The following is a 15,936-nucleotide window of genomic DNA, read 5'->3' as shown; positions in this document are numbered from 1 at the left end:
CCCGGTTGCCAATGTCATAGTTTCTCTCGGGCGGGGGAAAGCCGACGAGAAAAAAAAGGCGCAGGGATGGAGCTTCCTGTCAGGGGCGGAGCGTCGGGAGTTTGGGACAGACCAGGTAGTGACGGCTTCAACCTTCACGGGGTCCATTTGGATGGCCATGGGAAACGATATATCCCAGAAATTAAACTGTGGAAACGTGAAAGTCGCCTTAAAGAAGCTCAAAGGCTGTCGTGATGGCCGGCGAGGAGACGACGAGCAGCGGATGAGATGGATGGATGTGGTTAGAAATGTCCTGAACATGTACATATCGGTCAGCCATTCAGATATTATTCAATTTATTATCTTTCCATTAACCGTCAAATCAAAGATTAAAGACACTTCAAGCATAATTCAGTTGTATTTTTCCTTTTACTCACTAGTTGCAGGTCAAATGTTTTATCCTTAATGTCAGTGGTGGCCGTCAGGGCCTGCTAAGCCTTCTCTGCTGGTCTAAACAGAATCACAAAGTTAAAAATTGTTGAACTTAACAGACGGAGCATGCGTAGGTACCAAATCCAAAACGTACCTCCTAACATCTATTCCTGACCACTTCTCCTTGACCTCTGTGGAAAAGGCCACGGGGTCAAGGAAAGATGGGAAGGAGAATTCACGAGGAAATCTTCACTTTCTCTAAGCTACGTAGTTATAATGCGACGGCAGGCGGATGTTAGGAGATGGACTACAAAAAAGCGCATCTTAAATACTTTGTCTGCGTTCTTAGTGTTGCATCATGCAGATGACAAACAACCGGGTTACATTACATTTCATTTAGCTGATGATGATAATTTAGATATGCACTAATATTTAGGGAGTGTTTGTTGTTATTTTTATTTACACCTTAATATGCACATACATACTTGCACTCGTGCACTTCTACTGTTTAAGTTTAACTTAATTTAATTTAATTGAATTCCTAAATTAATACTCTATTCTTTCTTTCATCCAGCTATTTTATTGTTGTTATTTGTTATCTTTATTCTATTAGTATTATTATTGCATATATCTTTCATCCCTGTTTTTATATCTTATCTTATTTTCTGTGTAAATTGCTGCTACGCGACACAAAATTTCCCCTTGGGGATTAATAAAGTATATATTCATTCATTCATTCATGTCAACATGTGCTTTATAAACGTGTTTTAATACTGCTATTCATGGTTAATTCAGGTAGCTACTAGTCGTTAGTTAAGCATTTTATGTGACCTCATCTAAAGTGAGGGCTATCTATGCCTTAGAGCATTAATAAATGTCATGATTAATGCATGACATTTATAAATGTTAGTTTTTGTTCGCATATTCTGTAGAGGTGTCTTTTACTGACATTCTGATATTTTACGTTAGATGGAAACCGTTTTAATAATGCCTTTTCTACCATATTTACATTTGCTATAAAGTAAAGTAATGCCACCTGTTTGTACTAATATAATACATGCTCATGCGTGATTATTCAATGCTCATTGAGTAACTCCTTTAGGAGAGCGGAGGGAAGTACACCAAGCCCAAAAATGAACCCCAACCTTATCAGCTGACCCCAGACTCAGAGTGTGGTGTTGCCCCACCCGTCCATCGAAGAGTAAACAACTTCCTGGGTGTCACATCTCTGACAGCTCGACGCAGTGGCCACTCAACGTCTGGAGAGAAGAGATATACAATGTTTTTAGGATAACAGCACAAGCCTGCCACAGTCACACAGATATATAGTTTAACACCAACAAGCACAGACCTCAAAGGACTCGCTTAGATGTGCCGAGTACTTTGAGCCTCACGCTGTTTACTTTGTGTTTTTGTACACAACTCAAGACAAAAGGCAGATGAGGTAAGAACAAATGTGTGTGTATATGTATGTATGTATGTATATATATATATATATATATATATATATATATATATATATATATACATATATACATATATATGTATATATATACACACATATATATATGTATATATATATATACATATATATGTGTGTATATATGTGTGTATATATATACATATATATACATATATATGTATATATATACACACATATATATACATGTATATATATGTGTGTATATATATATATATATATACATATATATGTATATATATACACACATATATATATATATGTATATATGTGTGTATATATACACATATGTACATATATGTGTGTGTATATGTACACATATATACATATATATATATATGTATATATACACATACACATATATATGTGTATATATATATATATGTATATATACAAAATGAAAAAAACACAGGATTTTGTTTAACTTTTAACTTTTATTTTTTTCTATATATATATATATATATATATATATATATATATATATATATATATATTATAACTCTGCAATGCAATGCACGTTTTCTAGAATTTTCTAAATTAAAATTGTATTCTTACTCAAACCTGTGATCTCATTGAAAACACCAGTTTGTAATATGGAAACATATCTAGAGACCATGATAAGTGTATTTTATTCCTCAAAATGATTGTGTTTGGTGCATGAATGTGTTCTTATGAATCATCATTACACAGTAAACACACCTCACATTGTACAATAAACCTCCACTGAAACTCTTTAAAGCATGTTTAAAAGAATAGGTTTGAACATCTTATGTTTGTTTAAGTGAAAATACCTTTAAAACTGAAGGAGCATTGAACAGATAGCAACACATTATCCAATTCATTTGTAGTGGAAAACCTCCTGGAGGAGTTCAGGGAGCAGAAGCAACTGGAGCCATCATAAAGGCCTCACAGAAGACAACAACCATCACTGAGGAGCAGACCAGGCCGCCGTTTCAAGTTGTGGAAGAAGGAACATCACAATCCAAAGTCAACTTTTATAAGATACTTTCAAAGGAGGAACCTGGGTAAGACACACCTGGAAATATGCATTTTAAATATCAGCATAGGGCTGTTATTGAAGGTACAAGCGTACACACACACACACACACACACACACACACACACACACACACACACACACACACACACACACACACACACATACACACACACACACACACACACACACACACTAAAAGTCCAAAATAAGTCCTGTAGGAACAACCGTAACATATTTTTTAAGGTTTTACTTATTTGTAATCATTACCATGCAAGAGTATTCAGTCACTGCACAGTGTGTTTAAGCTCTTCTCAGTAAAACATATATAAAGTATGAGGTAACGGTTAAGTATCACACTATCATGATGTTCAACTGATGTGTTGTAATGTACAAAATGTAGTTTTTGGTGAGAAATGTGAATAAATCCAGTGAGATTTAATGAGATTAATGAGATCAGGCGAGCAGCAGAGTTCTGGATCTACTGGAGTTTATTTAGGGTCTTGGATGATGTGCCATAAAGACGGATGATGATGATGATGAAGCCTTTCGCAGGACTTCACTGTGGCAGGGTTTCGTCTGACCGTGCATATCAAACATTTGGAAATGTTAAACTTTTGGAGAACTTTAAAGAGTTGTGAGGAGCTAGTGGACGATACATGTTGTTGTTGCTTTTCTTTATGCTTTCTTCCTGTGTTTTGGGTTTCACTAAAGAGGATTAACATGCTCAACATATTTTCAGTTGGCTCTGTTGTTCCACACGTTTTTTTCTGTCCTGGTTTAGTATCAGATGTGGACTGGCAAGTGATATTCTGTTCCTTTTTCATGACCAACAGAGCAAAGAACAGCAGAATGACCCAAACCGAACACGAGTGGACAATGGAGAACAGCAAGCAAATGGAAGACAAACAAACACAAGCGTTCATAAAAACCAAGAGGGAAACCATTAAAAGACAAAGACAATTAACGTGTCAAGTACTGGGAGAGCTTGAAAAGCTTTTGGAAGAGACAGAAAGTCAGAGAGATGAAATTGACTTCCTGAAGACAAATACAGAGCAACAACAGGAGGACATTGACAGACTGACAGCTGAAAAACATGAGCAGCACTTATTAATAAAAAGACTGAGGTTACAGGTAGAAAATGTTATTGAGAAACTCGAGGTGAATAAAAATGAAGCTTCTCAGGAAAAAATGCAACTTCTGAAAATGCAGACTGAAATATACCAAGAGAGGGAAACTCTGGAAAGACGCCGCAAAGAGCTCATTAATGAGCGACACAAGTGGGAAATGATCAAATGTGAGCAGGCAAAATGGAAAGAAAGTAAGGGACCCGTGGAGCAGATGAAGAGAGAGCAGGAGATCACAGAGGAGATCACAGAGGAGATCACAGAGGAGATCACAGAGGAGATCACAGAGGAGATCACAGAGGAGATCATGGCCGACAGTATGCTGAGTCGGATTCAAGAACATACAAAAAGAATGCTTGCAGAAAAGCAGGTAAAAGAAGAAATGAAAAAAACCATGGCGGACATAAAGCGAGAGATAAATAGAAATAAAAAGGTTATTTCACAACATCAAGATCACATTTACCACATCAAACATAATATGAATGTAAATATCAACAAGATGAAGCGAGGGTGGACCAACATGCAAAGCAGGGAAAGGCAGAAAGAAGAAAAAGACGCTTCTGGAAGGGTCAGAATTGATTTCAGCAGAATCCAGGAAGAGATGGAGAAACTTTGGGAGACGTTAGAAGAGGGTGAACTTCAACTGAGAGCGACTGTGAGAGAAGGGCAGCAGCTGAAGACAGAGAGCGGTCGAGCGGAAAATATGAAATCTGATTCTCAAAAGCAAAGAGAAAGCATGAAGACAACACACTGGGAAACTGATATGCAGACGCAAAATCCAAACCGAGAAAAAACGTTGGCACTGCTCCAATGTGAAGAAGATGACGTACGAAACATCAAGACTAAAATACTGACTGACAGGGAAAACATGGAAGAGGCTGAAGCTGCTAAACAAGACATGGAGGGAAGACAAGCTAAGAAGATCATAATTCAGGTGGACAGAACCAGAGATTTAACACAACATGAAGAAAATCAGTTTGAGGAAGACAACATAGACCCAAGCAACGAGAATGAAGTGAGAGAAGATGCAGAGCAAAGCAGGCGAGACTCCACAGAAGAAAAGAGACAAATCCAATGGAGGAATTTCCGAGTAAAAAAAAAGAGCCGCGAGCTTGACCGGCGGCTGGAGAGAACCATGAGAGAGAGGGATGAGGTAGAACTCATGAAGGTGAAGATACAACGACAAGGGAAGGAGATGGAACAAAAAGTGGAAGACACAAGGACTACCATCCGGACTATGAGTGAGATAAAAGCCAGCATGGAAAACGCTGCTGCAGAGATGAACCTCACCAGGGAGGACATGCTCAAAGTCCAGAGAAAGATGGACCAGAACAAGGACGAGGTCAAAAAGATCATGGTAAGTAAATGCGTCTCTTGGGCCCGTAATTATCCATACAGCCTCAGCCGTATTTAATGTATAGATTCATTATTTTGAGCATATCCAGCTCAAAAGTATCTCTATTGTTCAAATTCGTAAAAATAAAAACCCCAGAAAGAAAACAGAGATTATGTACCATGACACCTATAGCTAGCCCAGAAAGAAGCATTACATATTACAAACATATTGTTTAATTTCTTTATGCAAACGTTTCCTTTTTGTACATTTACAGGTTAAAATGTAATATGTTGTTGTCACAGTAACACATGGCTGCTTACGTTTCATTTACATTTTTAATGCAAACCTTTACTGAGTCAGATGCCAGAGAGGCAGAGCTTATTGAAGTCTGGTATCATTACTTTTAATTAAGTCAAATATGTGAGTGCTTCTTCCAACACAGCAGCATAGCAGTGAGTTTAATCATTCGTAGGATGCACAGCTGTATCGCTCGCTTATAAATACAAAAGTGTGAGCGTCTATTAAAAACATAGTTGATTTTACTCAATAAATACAAGGATAATATACTAATAAATAAAACTAATGCCGCAATGACATTAAATCGTGGGACGTTCTTTGGTTGGTTGACCTTCAAATTACAAGAAAAACAATGACAATTATTTCTTTTTTTGTGAAGGACAAGATGACTTCCATGAAAGCTCAGGTCAGCAAATGGATATTGACTGAATCTGCAATCAAAAATTGCCCTTTTGCAGGGAATACATCTAAACATCAGGAACCACAGAAAGAAACCGATCAAACATTTGAAATTCCAACAGACAAAGAAGATGCAGAAGATGAAATGACTAAAGACACCGTGTCTTTGCAAGAGTCCGTAACATTAGAAGACTGGCATCGAAGTGAAGAAGTAAAGGAACAGGAAGATATGCGTTCAGAGCACGAACAGAGACAAGACAACCAGAAGGAAGAGTATAATGTTTTCTTACAGATGCAGACAATAATTCATGAAGAAACATTAATGGATGATGATCAGAGAAAATGTGCAATGCATGTAAGAGAAATGGAAGAAGTCAAAAAGCAGATATCCAAACTCAAAGAGAGAGAGGAGAAAATAGGGGAGCAAATCAAGAATGCCATAGAGAGCATGGAGCAAAAGAATCAAGAGATTAAAAGGCTCATTACGAGTATAAATGTCATGCAAAGTCAAAAAACAAAGATTGAAGATGGTTTACAAATTAGAGTCAGAGAAAGCACACGTGTTTTCGAACGTGAAATAGTTCAATATGAATTGAAGGTGCACAAACAGGAGAAAAGCAGTGAGCTGAATCAAGAAGTGAACGATGTTCAGAAGCAAAAACAAGGTCAGGAGTCAAGAGAAAATATACAGACCCAGACTGAGGAGATAGATGGATTTCCTGGTGAAGCAGACTCAAGAAGTACGGATACACAAAGACTTCGGGGAGAGATTTATAGAACACGAGAAATCATAAGACTAGTCAATCTAGAACTTGAAGACCTCACTGAAGTAAGTTACATCAACGCACACGATGAGGAGGAGGAGGAGAGTGAAATTGAAGGATTGCTCCATGACATGAAACTGTTCCAAGAGCTTTTGAAACACGTAAAAGCTGCAATAAGGCAAAGCGACGTGCATCTGAAGGATGAAATGAGGAACATGAAATCGATAAAAACCGCAGCAAAAAAACAGAAAATAAAACTGGATCAGAGGTTGGAGAAAACTTTGAGAGAGAGAGATGAATTTGATATTTTGAAAATAAAACTGCAAAGACAAACTGATGTGACTGAGCAGAAGTTGGAGAAAATGGCAAAAGTCATGGGCACCATAGAGAAAATTGCTGCCAAGACTAGACTGAAAAGTGAAGACGTAAAGATTGTTATGAAGGAGACTGAAGTACAACTGAGACAGATGGAAGACCTGCACGATAAGATTGAGGCTTCAAAACAAGAACTGGAAGACAGACATCCTTTAATATCCCGAGGAAGAGCTCACCTAATAAAAGTCAACACTGAAATCTGTCAGTATAAAGGTAGAGAACGTGCCTTTGAAAGGACTGAAAGAGAGGAGCGATGCATAAAGAAACAGGACAGAGATGAAACTGATTCAGAAAGTGACAACATGACAAAGAACAGAATGGAAAAAGAAAAGGAAGATGAAATCTTCCAACTGAGATCAGAAAACTGTGAAATTGAACAACTGAAAAAGTCTATATGTGAGGAGGTGATTGAGAGAAAAGATAGTGAGATGCTGACTCAACATATTCACATAGAGAGGGACAATGTGAGAGGAGAAAGACAAGCTGAGGCAGAAATACACGAGGTGAACCGTTTGAGAGAGAGCATGGAAAGACAGAAACAGGAACTTGATGACAAAGTGCAAATGACTAAAAGAGAAATAAGAGAAATGGAGCTGCTGATGTCTGAGCTGGAAATGAAAAAAAGAGAAAGTAAACATGTATTTAGAAAAAGTATGCAAATGAAGGAGGAGAGTGAAATAAAGTGGAATGACCTACAAAGAGAAAAGAAAGTGCTGAGGAGAGAGACCAAAAAGAGAAGAAGAGAATTGGAGCAAAGACTTGAAGAAACCATGAGAAAAATGGATGAGTTAGAAATATTGAGGATGAAATTGCACCAGCAGAAGGAGGCGCTGGATGAGGAGAAGCAGAGATTCAAAGACCAGACTACTCTTATCCAAGTTTCCAGAGAGGATGATGAACAAAGTCTGGAAAAGCATCCATTGAAAAAAATCAGAGAGGAAGTTAAGATGATACAGCAAATCTCAAAAGTCACACATTCCATTATTGACCTTCCAAACATAAGACAAAAGATTCATGTACATTTGGAAATGATGCAGAGGGAAATGGGACTTCTGGAAAATGTAAATGTGTGTTTAGGGGAACAAAGAGAAGGACTCAAGGCATTACAAACTGAGAACAGGACTGTAAGAGACAACATGAGCCAGATAAAATATCAGATAAAAATGGCAATACAAGCAAACGCAGAGATGGGTGAAATGATCCACATGCGGAATAAGATCCAAAAACAAAAAGAGGAGCTTGGAATCAGACTAGAAGAAGTGAAAAGAGAAAGAAGAGAGATGGAAGTGTTGAAGTCTGAGTTGGAGATCGAAAAAATCGAAAATCAACAGATGATCCGAAAAGGCATTCAAAAAGAGCAGGAAGGTAAAAAGATGTGGGCTCAGGTAAAAGTTGAAAAAGATGCACTGAAGAGGGAGACACAGAAGAGGAAGAAGGATCTGGACCAGCGACTGGAGAGGATCAACAGAGAGAGGGATGAGCTGGAGATCATGAAACTGAAGATGCAGAGAGAAAAAGATGGGAGAGAAGGTGGAACGGGAGAGCGGTTCATTCAGTTTCAAAATCTTGTTCAAAAGCACGGGAAACTAATTCAGACATGTATGGAGAAATGTAAAGTCATGAAAGAACAGAGTGAAGATGTGAATGAATACTTTAAAGATCAAAAACGGCACATGGAGGCCGAGGCAAAACATATAACCCAGGGAAGAGAAGAAGTGGAAAATATCAAGATGGACATTAAAAGACAAAAGGAAATTATGATATGTGCTTTAAAAAATGTGCAAGAAATGCAAACGCATTTGGAGAAAGAGAAGGTAAATGCCACCAAAGTCAATATCAATCAATCAATCAAAAAAGAAAAGGAGAGAATCATAGAAAAATCTGAAGATTTACCACTGAGAGAGAAAGAGTTGGGTGATGAACAGCTACTCAAGGACAAGGTAATTATGCTCAAACATGAACAGCAGAAAGAAAAGAAAGAACACAATGAAAAGAAGAGACGGATTAATGATACAGCGAGTGAGAAAGAAATTAAAGTCCCAAGAACTAAAAGGAAACTAATGCAGAAGAAGGGAGATGTAGAAAAGGAAATAATGGAGAACGTCCAAAGTGGAAAAGGGCATAATGAAGAAGAGGTGTTGATAAATGAAGAAATACCGTCAAAGGATTCTGAGGACGCTCTTCTTTTACAACTGAATCAACCATCTGAAGACAGCGTTAAAGAAGAGGCAGACATTTTAAGAACCAAGAAAAAACTACACGTGAAACCTGAAATTACACGACGGCAAAAGAAATTGCACTGGAAAAGGAAACATGGAGAAGAAAATGAAACCAGGAGAGAAATACAAGATATTGGGCTGGCAAATAGAGAAGAACTGGAACCGGATAAAACAGAAGAAAAGAGTGAAAAGAGCGTCAGACTTTTAGAAAGAGAAGGTCTGATAAGAAAATCAAATGTGGTCATATTAAAACAAAAAGAACAAGAACTCAAGGAAGATGAGTTCAAAAGACAAACACAAGAACTGGAAACCAGCAAGAACATGGTACTGGCTGAAAGAGAGGAACTGGTTCTTTGGAGGAAGGATCTCAATAACAAGAAAGAAGAGGTTGAAGCTGCCATGAACATCATCAATGGAGAGAAAGAACAACTCCGTCAGATGAAGAGTAGTACTGACATGGACAGACACAGGTTGGAAACTGAAAAGGATAGACTGGAAGGAGAAAGGTCTGAACTGCAAATAAGAGAAGATCACCTCGAGAATAAAATGAAATCAATTGAAACTCTAAGAGAAAAAATTCAACAGCTGAATGAAAGGATGAGTAAGGACATGGAAAAGAAGATGGAAAGATTACAACAAAACAATGAAGGGACAGTAATGCTGTACTCTGTATTGGAACAAACGCTTGCAGCTCAAGATGATCAGAAGGAAAACATGGCTTGTTACACTGAGCTGATAGAGAGAGAAAAGGAAAGTCTGAGAAGTGTACTATCAGACATGGTCATCCAGAGAGAAGACATGGAAACCCAATGGAAGCAGAAGTTTGATTTGGACAAACAAGATGGTAACAAACTGAAGGCAGAGCTGAAGAAAAACAGAGATGATCTGGATAGAGAGAGTGAGATGATGAACAAAGAGAAGCTGGACTTGGATTTGATGAGATCTGAGATCCTGAAACAAAGAGACATGTTAGAACAAGAGAAACAAGATATGAAAGGGGAAAGCTTCAAGCTGGCAATCACAAAGACTGAAATACAACAGAAGAAGGAACTTGCAGAGAGTCAGCTTTATGAGATACAAAGAGAGAAAGGAAACATAGAAGAAGTGACCCTTCAACTTCAGACAGAGAGAGACACACTTCAGAACAACATGAACATGTTTATCTTACAACAAAAAGAACAAGAACTCAAGGAAGATGAGTTCAAAAGACAAACCCAAGAACTGGAAACCAGCAAGAACATGGTACTGGCTGAAAGAGAGGAACTGGATATTTGGAGGAAGGATCTCAATAACAAGAAAGAAGAGGTTGAAGCTGCCATGAACACCATCAATGGAGAGAAAGAACAACTCAGTCAGATGAAGAGTAGTACTGACATGGACAGACACAGGTTGGAAACTGAAAAAGATAGATTGGAAGGAGAAAGGTCTGAACTAAAAATAAGAGAAGATCACCTCCTGAATAAAATGAAATCAATTGAAACTCTGAGAGCAAAACTTCAACAAGTGAATGAAAGGATGAGTGAGGACATGGAAAGGAAGATGGAAAGATTACAACAAAACAATGAAGGGACAGTAATGCTGTACTCTGTATTGGAACAAACGCTTGCAGCTCAAGATGATCAGAAGGAAAACATGGCTTGTTACACTGAGCTGATAGAGAGAGAAAAGGAAAGTCTGAGAAGTGTACTATCAGACATGGCCATCCAGAGAGAAGACATGGAAACCCAATGGAAGCAGAAGTTTGATTTGGACAAACAAGATGGTAACAAACTGAAGGCAGAGCTGAAGAAAGACAGAGATGATCTGGACAGAGAGAGTGAGATGATGAACAAAGAGAAGCTGGACTTGGATTTGATGAGGTCTGAGATCCTGAAACAAAGAGACATGTTAGAACAAGAGAAACAAGATATGAAAGGGGAAAGCTTCAAGCTGGAAATCACAAAGACTGAGCTACAACAGAAGAAGGAACTTGCAGAGAGTCAGCTTGATGAGATACAAAGAGAGAAAGGAAACATAGAAGAAGTGACCCTTCACCTTCAGACAGAGAGAGACAAACTTCAGAACAACATGAACATGTTTATCTTAAAACAAAAAGAACAAGAACTCAAGGAAGATGAGTTCAAAAGACAAACACAAGAACTGGAAACCAGCAAGAACATGGTACTGGCTGAAAGAGAGGAACTGGTTCTTTGGAGGAAGGATCTGAATAACAAGAAAGAAGAGGTTGAAGCTGCCATGAACACCATCAATGGAGAGAAAGAACAACTCAGTCAGATGAAGAGTAGTACTGACATGGACAGACACAGGTTGGAAACTGCAAAAGATAGATTGGAAGGAGAAAGGTCTGAACTGAAAATAAGAGAAGATCACCTCGAGAATAAAATGAATTTAATTGAAACTCTGAGAGCAAAACTTCAACAGCTGAATGAAAGGATGAGTGAAGCCATGGAAAAGAAGATGGAAAGATTACAACAAAACAATGAAGGGACAGTAATGCTGTACTCTGTATTGGAACAAACGCTTGCAGCTCAAGATGATCAGAAGGAAAACATGGCTTGTTACACTGAGCTGATAGAGAGAGAAAAGGAAAGTCTGAGAAGTCTAGTATCAGACATGGCCATCCAGAGAGAAGACATGGAAACCCAATGGAAGCAGAAGTTTGATTTGGACAAACAAGATGGTAACAAACTGAAGGCAGAGCTGAAGAAAGACAGAGATGATCTGGATAGAGAGAGTGAGATGATGAACAAAGAGAAGCTGGACTTGGATTTGATGAGGTCTGAGATCCTGAAACAAAGAGACATGTTAGAACAAGAGAAACAAGATATGAAAGGGGAAAGCTTCAAGCTGGAAATCACAAAGACTGAGCTACAACAGAAGAAAGAGCTTGCAGAGAGTCAGCTTGATGAGATACAAAGAGAGAAAGGAATAAGTGAAGAAGTGACCCTTCAACTTCAGACAGAGAGAGACACACTTCAGAACAACATGAACATGTTTATCTTACAACAAAAAGAACAAGAACTCAAGGAAGATGAGTTCAAAAGACAAACACAAGAACTGGAAACCAGCAAGAACATGGTACTGGCTGAAAGAGAGGAACTGGTTCTTTGGAGGAAGGATCTCAATAACAAGAAAGAAGAGGTTGAAGCTGCCATGAACACCATCGATGGAGAGAAAGAACAACTCATTCAGATGAAGAGTAGTACTGACATGGACAGACACAGGTTGGAAACTGAAAAAGATAGATTGGAAGGAGAAAGGTCTGAACTGAAAGTAAGAGAAGATCACCTCCTGAATAAAATGAAATCAATTGAAACTCTGAGAGCAAAACTTCAACAGCTGAATGAAAGGATGAGTGAAGACATGGAAAAGAAGATGGAAAGATTACAACAAAACAATGAAGGGACAGTAATGCTGTACTCTGTATTGGAACAAACGCTTGCAGCTCAAGATGATCAGAAGGAAAACATGGCTTGTTACACTGAGCTGATAGAGAGAGAAAAGGAAAGTCTGAGAAGTGTACTATCAGACATGGTCATCCAGAGAGAAGACATGGAAACCCAATGGAAGCAGAAGTTTGATTTGGACAAACAAGATGGTAACAAACTGAAGGCAGAGCTGAAGAAAGACAGAGATGATCTGGATAGAGAGAGTGAGATGATGAACAAAGAGAAGCTGGACTTGGATTTGATGAGGTCTGAGATCCTGAAACAAAGAGACATGTTAGAACAAGATATGAAAGGGGATAGCTTCAAGCTGGAAATCACAAAGACTGAGCTACAACAGAAGAAGGAACTTGCAGAGAGTCAGCTTGATGAGATACAAAGAGAAAAAAGAAACATTGAAGAAGTGACCCTTCAACTTCAGACAGAGAGAGACAAACTTCAGAACAACATGAACATGTTTATCTTACAACAAAAAGAACAAGAACTCAAGGAAGATGAATTCAAAAGACAAACACAAGAACTGGAAACCAGCAAGAACATGGTAATGGCTGAAAGAGAGGAACTGGTTCTTTGGAGGAAGGATCTCAATAACAAGAAAGAAGAGGTTGAAGCTGCCATGAACACCATCAATGGAGAGAAAGAACAACTCTGTCAGATGAAGAGTAGTACTGACATGGACAGACACAGGTTGGAAACTGAAAAAGATAGATTGGAAGGAGAAAGGTCTGAACTGAAAATAAGAGAAGATCACCTCAAGAATAAAATGAATTTAATTGAAACTCTGAGAGCAAAACTTCAACAGCTGAATGAAAGGATGAGTGAAGCCATGGAAAAGAAGATGGAAAGATTGCAACAAAACAATGAAGGGACAGTAATGCTGTACTCTGTATTGGAACAAACGCTTGCAGCTCAAGATGATCAGAAGGAAAACATGGCTTGTTACACTGAGCTGATAGAGAGAGAAAAGGAAAGTCTGAGAAGTGTACTATCAGACATGGTCATCCAGAGAGAAGACATGGAAACCCAATGGAAGCAGAAGTTTGATTTGGACAAACAAGATGGTAACAAACTGAAGGCAGAGCTGAAGAAAGACAGAGATGATCTGGATAGAGAGAGTGAGATGATGAACAAAGAGAAGCTGGACTTGGATTTGATGAGGTCTGAGATCCTGAAACAAAGAGACATGTTAGAACAAGAGAAACAAGATATGAAAGGGGAAAGCTTCAAGCTGGAAATCACAAAGACTGAGCTACAACAGAAGAAAGAGCTTGCAGAGAGTCAGCTTGATGAGATACAAAGAGAGAAAGGAATAAGTGAAGAAGTGACCCTTCAACTTCAGACAGAGAGAGACACACTTCAGAACAACATGAACATGTTTATCTTAAAACAAAAAGAACAAGAACTCAAGGAAGATGAGTTCAAAAGACAAACACAAGAACTGGAAACCAGCAAGAACATGGTAATGGCTGAAAGAGAGGAACTGGTTCTTTGGAGGAAGGATCTGAATAACAAGAAAGAAGAGGTTGAAGCTGCCATGAACACCATCAATGGAGAGAAAGAACAACTCAGTCAGATGAAGAGTAATACTGACATGGACAGACACAGGTTGGAAACTGAAAAAGATAGATTGGAAGGAGAAAGGTCTGAACTGAAAATAAGAGAAGATCACCTCGAGAATAAAATGAATTTAATTGAAACTCTGAGAGCAAAACTTCAACAGCTGAATGAAAGGATGAGTGAAGCCATGGAAAAGAAGATGGAAAGATTACAACAAAACAATGAAGGGACAGTAATGCTGTACTCTGTATTGGAACAAACGCTTGCAGCTCAAGATGATCAGAAGGAAAACATGGCTTGTTACACTGAGCTGATAGAGAGAGAAAAGGAAAGTCTGAGAAGTGTACTATCAGACATGGTCATCCAGAGAGAAGACATGGAAACCCATTGGAAGCAGAAGTTTGATTTGGACAAACAAGATGGTAACAAACTGAATGCAGAGCTGAAGAAAGACAGAGATGATCTGGATAGAGAGAGTGAGATGATGAACAAAGAGAAGCTGGACTTGGATTTGATGAGATCTGAGTTCCTGAAACAAAGAGACATGTTAGAACAAGAGAAACAAGATATGAAAGGGGAAAGCTTCAAGCTGGCAATCACAAAGACTGAGCTACAACAGAAGAAAGAACTTGCAGAGAGTCAGCTTGATGAGATACAAAGAGAGAAAAGAATAATTGAAGAAGTGACCCTTCAACTTCAGACAGAGAGAGACACACTTCAGAACAACATGAACATGTTTATCTTACAACAAAAAGAACAAGAACTCAAGGAAGATGAGTTCAAAAGACAAACACAAGAACTGGAAACCAGCAAGAACATGGTACTGGCTGAAAGAGAGGAACTGGTTCTTTGGAGGAAGGATCTCAATAACAAGAAAGAAGAGGTTGAAGCTGCCATGAACACCATCGATGGAGAGAAAGAACAACTCATTCAGATGAAGAGTAGTACTGACATGGACAGACACAGGTTGGAAACTGAAAAAGATAGATTGGAAGGAGAAAGGTCTGAACTGAAAGTAAGAGAAGATCACCTCCTGAATAAAATGAAATCAATTGGAGCTCTGAAAGAAAAACTTCAACAAATGAATGAAAGGATGAGTAAGGACATGGAAAGAAAGATGGAAAGATTACAACAAAACAATGAAGGGACAGTAATGCTGTACTCTGTATTGGAACAAACGCTTGCAGCTCAAGATGATCAGAAGGAAAACATGGCTTGTTACACTGAGCTGATAGAGAGAGAAAAGGAAAGTCTGAGAAGTGTACTATCAGACATGGTCATCCAGAGAGAAGACATGGAAACCCAATGGAAGCAGAAGTTTGATTTGGACAAACAAGATGGTAACAAACTGAAGGCAGAGCTGAAGAAAAACAGAGATGATCTGGATAGAGAGAGTGAGATGATGAACAAAGAGAAACTGGACTTGGATTTGATGAGGTCTGAGATCCTGAAACAAAGAGACATGTTAGAACAAGAGAAACAAGATATGAAAGGGGAAAGCTTCAAGCTGGCAATCACAAAGACTGAG

The 15,936-nt window shown here is 38.4% G+C and overlaps 1 protein-coding gene across 1 annotated transcript in view; it reads left to right on the top strand.

Annotated features, from left to right (window-relative positions):
* Positions 1 to 1,745: 1,745 nt before the first annotated feature.
* Positions 1,746 to 15,936, top strand: part of LOC306754031 (uncharacterized protein) — a gene marked incomplete at its 3' end in the record, with an annotated part of 46,510 nt that continues 32,319 nt past the window's right edge. The window contains exons 1-4 of the mRNA XM_079237943.1: positions 1,746 to 1,855; positions 2,740 to 2,916; positions 3,725 to 5,372; positions 6,028 to 10,006. Of these exons, the coding sequence (XP_079094069.1) occupies positions 1,851 to 1,855; positions 2,740 to 2,916; positions 3,725 to 5,372; positions 6,028 to 10,006 (5,809 nt within the window). The 5' untranslated portion in view covers positions 1,746 to 1,850. The remainder of the gene's footprint in view (positions 1,856 to 2,739; positions 2,917 to 3,724; positions 5,373 to 6,027; positions 10,007 to 15,936) is intronic.

This window comes from Taurulus bubalis, assembly GCF_910589615.1.
Source record: "Taurulus bubalis genome assembly, chromosome: 2".
Taxonomy (NCBI): Eukaryota; Metazoa; Chordata; class Actinopteri; order Perciformes; family Cottidae; genus Taurulus; species Taurulus bubalis.
The sequence above is the reverse complement of the archived record's forward strand: the minus strand, read 5'-3'. Positions and strand labels throughout refer to the sequence as shown.